Here is a 12,076-nt window from a genome sequence, read left to right on the forward strand (position 1 = left end):
AGTGTAGATTTAATATAGGCTCCTCTTCAGGTTTCACTCATCCCAGTATTTAACTTCCTGGAAACGGCGCTTGACTAATCGTATTAGCTACACGTATTTGGCAATTATATTTTCTTCCTCAGGGAACACTTTGAGACTCATGCTATAATTGAACAAGGCTCTAAAAATCATTTACTAGTGAGTTAATATACAATATACATTTCATGAGTACATTGTACTTCCTCCCACTTCTTATGCTAATTGCATAGTCAAGACCTTAGCAAGGTTTCTAATGTCATCATTTTGTAAGGTGCTAAAGGGAAGTAAAATTAACAGTTTAAGGTACAGATTTTGAAGTTGAAGACCAAAGGCTTCTATTTATTTAGCAGAGGTGAAGGCAGTATTTATTTAGCACAGGATTACTATATTTTTGTTATTTAATCATTAGCAACAATAGTCACTTGCATTTCACACTCACTACCTATTAAATAGCAAAGAAAACTAAAAAGAACAAAAAGCTCCAAAGCTACGCTGACACTTGAACATAAAAATAAACTTAGGTTAGTATGAACAGAATACAATTCAAGAACTATGAAAATAGGAAAAGACGCATGCAGAAAAACAGCTATAGCAGTGAACATAAGAGACACAGTAGTCAAGTCTCAATTCCCCAGTGTTACGCATCTTCATAGAGCTCAACTTCTAAAGCTGAAGCTGGGTGCACTGCTCTAAAACTACAGAAAAGCTCTGTGCTTCCAGTCAAACCCAGACTCCCTTCAAGCTAAGCCCTTCTGTGAACACAACACTCTCAGACAGCAGTATTATAAATTTTAACCCTGGCAAAACCTGCTAGCTTATGATTCCTGTCTGCCAAATTGTGACAAACTCCCACAAATATATGCCTAAAAGCTGAGAAAAGCCATGTGTTTGGCAGCAGCATATTAAATAGTAATTTAATTTTGATTACATTTCCAACTGCCTTCTGGTTTACTTCTTGGTGAATTACCACTTTCAAGAGAACACAGGTAGCTTTTGTCATCTCATCTCTCTTCAGTAATACTCATTTTCATGTAACAGACCTCTTGCAATGACATAGTCAACAGCAGAAGACTAAAACCTTGATCACCACATGTAAAACTGTATCTCAGTTAAACTAAACCGATCAGCTTTACTCACGCGCAGCCAGTACGGAAGCCACAGGTTCTACAAGCAACATCTGCCTGCAGAATTAAAATACTCCTCAGTTTATTTGCCCTAACAGAACTACCTACAACAAATTTGTGAATTCTATCATTACCATGACTACTCCCACTTCTCCCGTATACTGCCTCATTTTACCTGGTGTATTCTAAAAGTATTCTAAGAACAATTTGTATGGCAGGAGAGTGCTGTATAGTGAGACAAAAATCTCACGCTGAGCTCCTACTGATAAGATAATCAGATTGGATCAGTCAGCTACCACTGAAGGGCTGATGTAGAAATGCAGGAATTGGTACTTATATGTCAGTAGGAAAACCTGTTTTCTGAATCACATTTAACGTCTTCTGTGAAGATCGTAGAGGTAGCATGGACTGATAAAACACTTGACTTTTCCTTCAAGCACTTCAGAACTAAATCAAAGATCTCTTAAATAAAAGAATACATGCAAAAATCAAACCAACCTTCCCTACATCTCTCCATTAGCTTCCAGGGAAGAAGGGTCCTCTGACACACATTTTCCTATATAATGTTGCCCATTTTAGTCTGCACAGCAAGAACCCTAGAGACATTATGACGCGCAAGAGGGCAATAGGAGTATATGTTGTCCTCCATTTGTGAAGTTCTAAAAATGGCTACGTTTAAATTTGAGATAATTTCTTCGCTTAGAAAAAAAACACTGAGTATCTGTGACTTTTCCAAAAGAGAGCCTGGATAGTGATTTGTCTACATTTGCCAGAGATATGCTTGCTTCTTTTTCACTGTCTGCTTAAGATCTTGGGAGGCAGTTATTTCCCTAATTAGAACTTTGTAAGACCGTTTATTGTTATTACATATGATGATACAAGACAAGCTACATTCCTGAAGCATCACGCTATAGTGACTTTAAAAAAAAAAAGGTCTAATTTGAGTGTTATACGGAAATTACTTCCTCACAGTCTTTGAGTATGGCTTATCAGAGCTGCAGAGGAAAGGAAATCACAGCTAAATCCTCTTTTCATTCCCCAAATGGTACGAGTAGACACTAAGGACTGATATAAGAGGGTCACACTCTCTCTAGTCTCCCTTATATCCATATTTTTTATGGCAGATTCTTAACTCTTGGAGATTTTCTCACATCCAGAGAATTTTCGACTTTCCTTAAAGGAAGCTTCAAGATTATTTTATGCCATTTCGGCAGTAAAAACCACCTTTAAAATTTTTCCCTAAATAAGTGTAAATGTGAATCATAAATATTGATTTTCTTCCTTTTTTTTGAGAACCAAAATACAATTCACATATTTCAAGAAGCAAGGTGTCAGTTCTGCCATCATATATACATCTAGTATCCATCTCAGCTCACCTGACTGAAAACCTGTCTGGTTCACAAGGCTGTTAAATCAGTCAGGCGGATCACGTTTCTAAGAAAATGTGTTTAATAATCCCAGTGTATTGCAGAACACAAAATTATTCACTTCCGTTCATCTCTAACTTTCCAACACAGAGTGTTATTATTCGCTATGCACAAATGCCTTTGCCTAATGTACCTGTAACTGGAAAAAATACATTTTTTTTTCTCACAAGTGTTAATATTTATGTACATTTACTCTATACTTTTTAGCAAATTTTGTTTTCATCAAAGACATTGGAAGATGAAAGTGTCTAACAGAACAGATAAAACAGGCAAGAGATGTTTAGGCACCAGTTCTATAGGGATAACATTGATCAAAACTGCATCACTGCATTATTCATGCTGTTCTGCAAAAGGACATCTGTTGTTTCTCCTCAGGTTTTCCTATTTTGTTGTTGTTTCTTTGAAGTAGAGGAAGAAAAGAGATTAAAGCTACTGTTGATCGCCTCTAATTCTATTCTAGAGACGTCACAAGAAGTTTGCAAAAGAAGTTATTTCTTATTCAGACACTTTCTCTCCAAAATCTAATTTTTGATGCCTTCCTTGCTTAATTTTTTCCTTTTAGGCATGAGAAAGATGAGATGCACAAGTCCAATGGTTAGTTATCAAGCCAGTGACACACACTGCATTGAACAACATAATTACATAATAAACCCCAGCATATCTTTAAATAGGCTTTCCTGTAAATCCACAAGATGACTTCAAATTAACATGATAATTCTGTGCAGCTGTGCTTTATGAGGCATAATAGCACCTGCAATGTTCTCAAGATGGCACAAGGCACTAATGCACCAGTGTGGTGTCCTGAATAGCATCTCAAGAGACAATTAATGATGCCCCTGTCTCTGATGCAGCATTGAGATGACACACGTGTGCTTTCAAATGCTGAAATAATAGAGCTGTAGGAGTTCCGCAGTGAGAAAAAAAAATGCCATATGACTAATAACTGTATTTCTGAATTGGTCATTTATAGAGAAAGAAGCTTAAAGATGCTTGAAAAGTACCTCATGCCTAAACATCAAAACATTTAAAAGTTAAACATTAAAACATTAAACACTTAAACATTTTTAAAAGACTACTTTTAACAATGCCAAATAGATTTTAAATCAATTTTCCACATCTAAAGTATGCATAAAACAGTAACATCATTTTAGACATATGTCTTACATTAACGAATTTGTGTATAATGCGACTCCAGAGTCATGACTTCTAGAAAAACATTTAAATGCTTATAAATACTGGAAATACAAACAGATAATTCTCCCTACGTCTAAACTCAGCCCGCATCCATTTTGAGGTATGGTGCACCTACGCATAGACACAGTTTAAGCTTAGTTTAAGAAGTGCAAGCACCATATCCTTATTTAAATAACAAGAATCACTATCACCTACACTGTTTCTAGTCACATAAAGTACACAATGCTCCCTCTTTTGAGGCATCCTACAGTGATACAAAAAAAAAAACAAACCAGAAGAGGCACTTAGAAGCTTTGCTTCATGGAATTTAGAATGATGGATATTTAAGTATATTGCTGTATAAACTCACTGGATCTAAATAAAGCATAAACATGAATTCTCAATACTTAAGTCTTCAGAGCTTCAGAATACTGAAAGCCAATGACCTGAAAACATTTGTATAAGCCGTTACATTTGTACATAATGAACATGTTTTTACAACCTGCTTATTTTATAGCTAAGAAAACCAAAAAGAACAAAAAACCCCAGAGCTAGGCTGACACTTGAACATAAAAATAAACTGAGGTTAGTATAAAAAGAATACAATGCAAGAGCTATTAAAAAAAGAGAAAATAAGCATGCAGAAAAATAGCTGAATAGACCTACGCTATAGCAGTGAACATAAGAGACATAGTAGTCAAGTCTCGATTCCCCAGTGTTATTCATCTTCATAGAGCCCATCTTCTAAGGCTGAAGCTGCTCTAACAACTACAGAAAAGCTCTGTGCTTTCAGTCAAACCCAGACTCCCTTCAAGCTAAGCCTTTCTGTGAACACGACATGAACATGGAAGCACAATTAAATTGAACTTGAGCAACATATTAACCCCTCAGCTGATGCCTGCTAGAGGGTTTTTTTCTTTTTTCTTTTACTGTTTACTGCAGGGTTGATATTACTTATAAAATTTGCAGAGAGAAAAAAGCATAATTAGTTTAATCTGAAACATGTTCCCAAAATCAAGTTCAGCTCAATAAATCAGTGCTTTTGTGTACTTGTGATGTGAAGGGAAATATCCTTTAAATTGTATTTGTATGTATTAACAAAGAGGGTTATATGTAAATAAATATGAAATAAAGATGCAAATGTTACCTAGTTTACAGTAAGTATTTTGCCTAGGAAAAATAGTGTAAAATTAATTCATTCACTCTAAGTACCAGATGAAAGTAATTAAACTTGTTCATGCTTCACTTAACATTTATTTTACTAGCAATGTGACTACTGTTTGGCTCAATACAAATTTCCATTACTACAAAAAGACATCTCCTAAAGTACTGCTACAAATATAATTTAGTTCTCATTTCATCCAGAAAATATATTTGTTTTCACTGCTTAAGTATCAGTCAATAGCACAAGAAAGGCACTGTGAGCCCTAAGGAACATTTTTTCTCAGGTGCTAGGAGCACATGCAACACCACAAAAATGACAGCAGACCATGAACTGGTCACCTATAATTTCAGAACCATTGCTTTTCTTCCCTTCATAAAGGGCAAGGTAGGTAAGGCATATTGCAAGTTATGATTATGTTTGTTTTATTTGTAGAGCAATATAGTAAAGGAAGAATCTAAAGCAATAGAACACTTTTTTTCACTAGTTTGAATTTTTCAAACACTATCTGAAATAAAATTGGAGAGTGTTAGCATTGTAACTTTAACTAGAAGTAACAAAGGATGCAAGAGGGCTGTGTGTAAGAAAGCGAGGTTAAGTAAAACAGTTAATTCAGAAAGCCTAAGAATCCTATTTATTATGATAGTCTTTGAAGCTCCCCTAACTCAAAACTGCTTTTCCATAACTACATGACTATATGTAACAAAGTATCCTTTAAAAGTAAGCAAAAAGTACATCCCTTGCATTCTTCAGAAGTCAAAGGATGATAAAAGTTTCCTGAAATTTAGAAGTACTTTAGTGCTGGAAAAACATTTTGATGCCATATAACTGCATGCATAGAATGCTTTTACCTAGTGAATTGTTAATGACAGAAAAGACATTTGAGAGAAGGGTAAAATTAAGATGCCATTGATTTTAGTTATTACATCCACCGTCAAGACTTCTTGATCTAACAAAAAGAAAAGTGTATCTTTTTATTTAATCTTGAAATTAAGTCCTTTTTGTATCTCTCTAAAGTGATAATATCTTCTAAGAACAGTATTTTTACACACACTCCTTATTCAGTCTGCCTTCCTGGGTCCACAGATTGAATCTTTAGCTAAATAATGTGGCTTCCAAGGGAAGATTTATTCTCACTCTTGTTGAAATAGGACTTATTAATGTGACAATGCAGACCACCAGAAAACCTCATTGGTCTTTTCTGAGCTCACAGAATTTTGTCCTGTGTTACACAAATCTCTTCAACTAACTAAGGATGGTGTAAATGACTCCTTATCTTTTATAGTAGATTTTTTTTGAAGTGTTTTTCTTGCTGAAAACATTATTTTTTATGACCTTGAATTGTAGTATTGTGAACATTTTGCTTTGAAGTTCTACAAAACTTTTTATCTTGCATGTCAAAGTTCTTAAATTATTGCGCATAATTTTACTGCCTACGTTAGCATAAGTCATTCCATCAGAAACAGCAGCATAAGAAGTAAATGTTTTAAACAGTTTTAGCTAAAAGCAAGGCACCCCACTTAATATCCTGTAATATAACAAAGGGACTAGTTAAAAAAAAAAAAAAGTAGGCATAACTCTTGGAAGAAGTGGTGCCTTAAGCCATTTGACAGTTTTATGATTTTTCCTTCAGTATCTTCAAATGTACTAAACAAAACTATCGTAAAAACAAAGCGAAAATACCCCAAATCCCAACAAAATACCACTGAGAACATGAGGAATACAGGAAGGCAAAGAGGAGTGATCTACATTAAAATAACTCTGTTCCATTCTCATAAGACAGGAAAAATGGCAACAGCCATTAATTTCTTGCCTCAACAGTTGTCCTGACAATTAAAACACAGAATGGGCTTTGTCACAAGGAGCAGACACTTTCTCTCTCAAAGTGCACATTTACTCTCTGAAGCCAGGAAGAGTGTGACATGGCCAACTATAGCAATTGGCAGGATTATAAGACTGTAACTCACCTCTTGGTTCATTCAACAGTTCGGAATGGGTTGCAAAGCTCAATAACCTGTTGTTTTCTCCCCTTCTTGCAGGAGAAAGCAGATAAGGAAGGCCAGGCTAGATAATGCAGCAATTGCAGGGTTTATGAGATCCTTAGGAAGCATGTTCGTAACTAATTAACTAGTTCTGCAGGTAATTCCAACTACCCCAAGAGAAAGTTACTGATGCCAGCAAAAGTACAAGAGCATTTATTGCTTATATAGCTTTTGACACAAACTGGAAAATACGGCTGGTCTTGTTCTTTACTAATAGAATAATCCGATGGCTGGAAAGCCTTATTTTATTGTGGCTTGATAAAAGCATTTTCCTCATCTTACTTAAAGCTTTAAGCAAAGAGTTCCTAGCATAGAAAGGTTCTGAACGGCAGAGCTGGAAAAACTAAAGACAAACTTAGCCCAGCTTTTGCTGCTCTCATCTCTTCTAGCAGTCCAGAAAGCAGAAGCTGTTTGCAGCTTTGCAGCTTTGGTATTATCATGACTACTAGATACTCTGAAATCTTAACTAGTTTAGAGACACTAAGGAAAAGCTGCTGCTGAAGTCACATGCCTGCCCTGGTTACAGGAAGCTTATAGTTTCAAAAAGAAAGTTCTCAAAAGAGTGAAAAGATAAGGTGCATACAGCCAAGAATAAAAATGAAGGTCCATATTTACCGGCAGATTTCAGTGTCAGGAACTCAGGTGTAGCTGAGGGTATTTTTCCTGTCCAGACTAGAAAGAAGGCTGACTAATTTAGTACTTTTTTTTTGTTCACAATCTGTTCCACTCATATCTTCATAAGCAAAGTCAGGTGCTGCAATATGTGCAGTTTGTATTACTAGTTTATGCAGACATATATAAAAAAACAGTAAATTCATTTGGATGAACTGGGTAATAAAGATATAAATTCACCGTGATTGCTATACGAAGTTCCTTCAGTGTTTACAGTAGAAGTGTGGTGCACATTGACATAAGTCATCACAATTTCCCTAAAAAATTGGATGAGACAGAGCGATACTGCATGTTTCTGGTTGTCTTAATATATTGTTTCCCAGAGAGATCTGCAAACACTAGTTTACTTAGAGTATTTGAGAGAATAAATGGAAAAATAGCTACTATTAGCTCTCCAAGAACTGAAGTAACATCTTCACAGTTACAAGCCTTTCACAGTTCATTCGACAAAATTTCTGTAGCTGAAAACAAGTTTGATGGTATATCCATAAATAATGCTGCCAAAAATGGTTGTTGAGAACATAGGTTCTTGAAAACATTGAAGTTTTATACACATTTCAGCTTTGGACAAAGCAAGTCTGGAATGAAGAGACTGAAAACTGAGAGACCTAAGATTTTCATACCTTCAAAGGCCAAAAGGATCCTCTGTGATCATTTATACTAACTTCCCTGTAATACATCCCACAGGACTATTCTTGGGAGCATTGATCAGAAGAAAGCAATTCCTTGTTGAAGTAGAACATCTCTTTTAGGAAGATATCCAGGTCTGGTTGAAAGTTATATCCTCATATAATTAATTATTCTAACAAATATGGCATTTTGACTTTGAATTTGACTTGCTGTAGCTTCCAGTATTGAATCATATTATTCCTTTATACGCTGGACTGAACACCCATAAAACTGGGCTTTTTCCCAACCATAGGTTTCAGGTTTCTTTGAAATAGTGTTTCTACTTTTATTTGGTAACTCAAGTTGAGTTACCACTTATTTGTTAGAAAGACAACAGTAGAACAGAGGGAAATGGGAAGAAAGAAAGAATGAACCTTCCCATCTACCAGCCTGGCTCATTTTATTTCCACAGGAGCGTTGTTTTAATCAACAAAAAAAAATAAATGCCGTGCCTCAAATCCCATAAGCCTTTGTAGATTCCTAGCAGAGATTCATGGTCAGGTTTTTTCAGCTGTTTTGCACTGAAAAACATTTGTCTAAAGACAGAGGAAAAGCTAATTCTTTCCAGTTTCATCTTGCCCTCCATCTTTGTTATTGAACAGGATCTGACAACAAACAACAGAGCACACTCACATTTGGAAACTGTTTGTTTCTATAGCATTACGTATGCAACTTCAAAAACACAGTGGAAAACTGTAATACTGTGGTTTAAAACTAACTTTGAGCTCCTTATGTTCAAAGGCTTCTGCAAAGTCCTTCCTAAAAATCCGATGTCTTTCACTTCCCTCTCAACTGTTTCCAGTCTTTTTCTTTTTATCTCTTCCATTCCCCATAATTCTCTCATCTCCCACGATATGCAAATACAGTTCATACTGCCCTGGCAAGCCATGTGCTCACACATCAATAGCAAGAATTGTGATGAATCTTTCTCTGCCTGTTCCATTTCCTAGGCTTATGGTGACTTGGAACAGAATGTGTGTCAGAGCTGCCAGCAAAGACATTCTTAGGAAATAGGAATGAAATAAATTCTCCACTTAAGACAGTAAAGATAATTCTGCTAGATCAAAGTACAAACCAGCAGGATTTTTAACAAAGAAAACAGTATTTGAATCAGGTTAACGCATTTCTCCCCTTTTTGAAAGGGATTTTCACAACACATTCTGAAATTTGGGCATCAGAACAAAAAGCTATCAGAAACATTAAGTATCTTTCTAGTTTGTAGTGATCTACTCAGCATTGACTGAAATTCAGAAAGTTACAATCCAATACAAATGGTGCAGTGTATGATGTCTGGAATTATTTGAGGACAGCTTTCCATTTGCCTGTTTCAAAGTTCGACTAGGAAGAGGATATCACTGGACAGAAGTTTTCAGAATATAGTCTTTAGGTTACATATGCTCTATGGACTGCCGCAGGGCCGTTGAGAGACAGATGGCCAATTCTATTGTTGTGCTGGCTTCCATTTGATATCTTGTTTTAAGAGACAGACAGAAGTATATGACATTAATGCAGTATGCTAATATTACTCCTATGAAAGAAACTGATGAATGTGAAGTTCAACATTTGCAAATATTAAAAAATACTGATAGGAAAGTATTTTACCAGTAATCATATACGGAAAAGAAAAAGAACAATGAGAATTAAGAAGAAAAATTATACCCCATAAAAACCTGTTTACTACGAGGCAATGCATATTAGGAAGTTTTCCAAGAACTGGCTTATGGCATTGTAGGAAGACAAGATATTAAACAGTTAAAGTAAAACGAACAGAAACGATAGCTCAGAATTTCATTTATCTGATTTTACATCAGCAAATTTAGAATGTGATGCATCAACTAGACTTGCTAGGAAATTTTATAACTGTTGCTACAGTTTGAGTAATCCACAGAGAGTAACATTTTGCACTTACCTTGTTATAGACAGAACAGCAGGATTACGTTTTACTTTTCTGATGAATAAGGGCAAAAGTGTCCCAGCTAAATAAAATCCTTGCAGCACTGCACAATCATCAATATTCATCTACCTGCTATTTCAGGCAAGCTCACAAAATGGTTAGTTAAAAATGTAAAAACAAAATCACCTGCAGAGCAATCGTGGTATTCTTCGCAGGATATTTCCCCACCAGTCCTTGTTCTTTGCGTTTCTTGAATTTCCTAAAGTAGTCCTGTATCAGGAAGGTGGCATAGAACTTCCCCACGGTTACCTCATCATCTAAATGAACAGACCAGACAGATCTCTCCCAAGTCAGCACATTTATCATTAGCCTGTACGCTCATATCTGTTTTGGGGGGAAAAATGTGATGGGTGCAACAGGAACTATGCTTTCAGCTTACAACAATGGAACCTGTAACTAGCTGAAAAGCAATGTTTTAGCAAGCAGTTTAGGCTCAGTCAGTTAACTGAACTCATCCTTAATAAAGAAAAAAATACGATACATTACCAAGTCTCATGTACTTCTAAGTAAGTTTCTAACAAAACCATAAACACGTTTGCATATGCATAGAAGGTGAAAGACTGGCTTTAGTTACTTGGAATAAATGGATTAAAATAAAAGCCACTATGACTTACATACACTTAATGTTCATAAGAGTGACTCTATAAAACGAAAAAAAGTTACATAATCTCTTTTTTTTTTTTTACTGCTGAACCAAATTTGCTTAGTGTATCAATATAGCATTGTTCTGATTGCATAAGGACTTTGTTATCTTTACACGCTGCCTCACTATGCATTTTTTCTTTTATTGGTGTCATGCTCTCACTGTAATAACCGAGCATCTTCCAGTTTGAATTTTATTTATGTCCCAGATGCTCATGTTGGGTGTATCTTCTGTTACTGTCACCCAATAAAAGAGATTCTAGACTCTGAAGAAATCCCACAGAGGCTACAATTTCACATATTTTTATGAGGCTCTCGTTGAAGTGAAGATGTGGTCCTTAGCCACCTAGACAGGTGACGACGATAACAGTAAATATGAAACAATAGGGCACTTTCCCACATTATTGTATTGTATCAGCTCTGCAGCACTGATAGAAAGGAAAATAACTTCCATCAGTTAATTCAGTACAATTCAAAAGATATGCAAACAGCAAGTGCAGTACAACCCAGCATTTTTACAGAGTCACTGTTGTGAACAAAATCCAAAGTTCAAAGGTAGCTACCTATGAGGATATCGAAATTCATAGCATGTTAAGAACACATGTGTCTATTGTCTGAGTCCCACTCAATCATTCAGCTGTCGAAGTTTGATCTCTTGGTAAGTAACGCTTGCCAGAAAACTAGGAATAGTTTTCTATTCAAAAACATTGCTTTTGTTTTCACATACTTTTTTCCCCTAGAGTTACCTGGCATGAAGTTCGCCATTTCCCTTTCTGCTGTGTTGCCTGATCTCGCAATTTTTTTCAATGTCTTGAGAGAGCTACTTGCAACACGGTTGCTAGATGGCTACTAGCATAAACTACTGCCATACACAAATGAGGCATTTTTTAGGTGTGTTTTAGGCATCAAAGTCCTCTTTGCTGTTAGGGCCCACAGCTTGATGAACAGTAAGATCCTGTCATTCCAGTTGCCCTTGCTGGGACAAACAGGTGTTTAACACATCTCAGGATCTGAGTTACTCTGTATAGTTGTGACTTGACTAAACACTGAAAATCTAAGATGCCCAAACACATTTTAACATGCCTCATTGTTAAAAAGTATGGATTTATATTTTTGGGTTTTATGTCATGTATTTTCTCCATATTTCAACTCTCTAATGGAGCTTTAGGATAGACTTGAATTTGTTTTTTCAG

At 35.8% G+C, this 12,076-nt stretch overlaps 1 protein-coding gene across 1 annotated transcript in view; it reads right to left on the bottom strand.

Annotated features, from left to right (window-relative positions):
• CACNA1D (calcium voltage-gated channel subunit alpha1 D) overlaps positions 1 to 12,076 on the bottom strand; it is a 184,124-nt gene that overhangs the window by 13,544 nt on the left and 158,504 nt on the right. The window contains 1 exon segment of the mRNA XM_086619049.1: positions 10,368 to 10,498. Coding sequence (XP_086475175.1) covers positions 10,368 to 10,498 — 131 coding nt within the window.

This window comes from Tauraco erythrolophus, chromosome 12 (assembly GCF_009769465.1).
Source record: "Tauraco erythrolophus isolate bTauEry1 chromosome 12, bTauEry1.pri, whole genome shotgun sequence".
Classification (NCBI taxonomy): Eukaryota; Metazoa; Chordata; class Aves; order Musophagiformes; family Musophagidae; genus Tauraco; species Tauraco erythrolophus.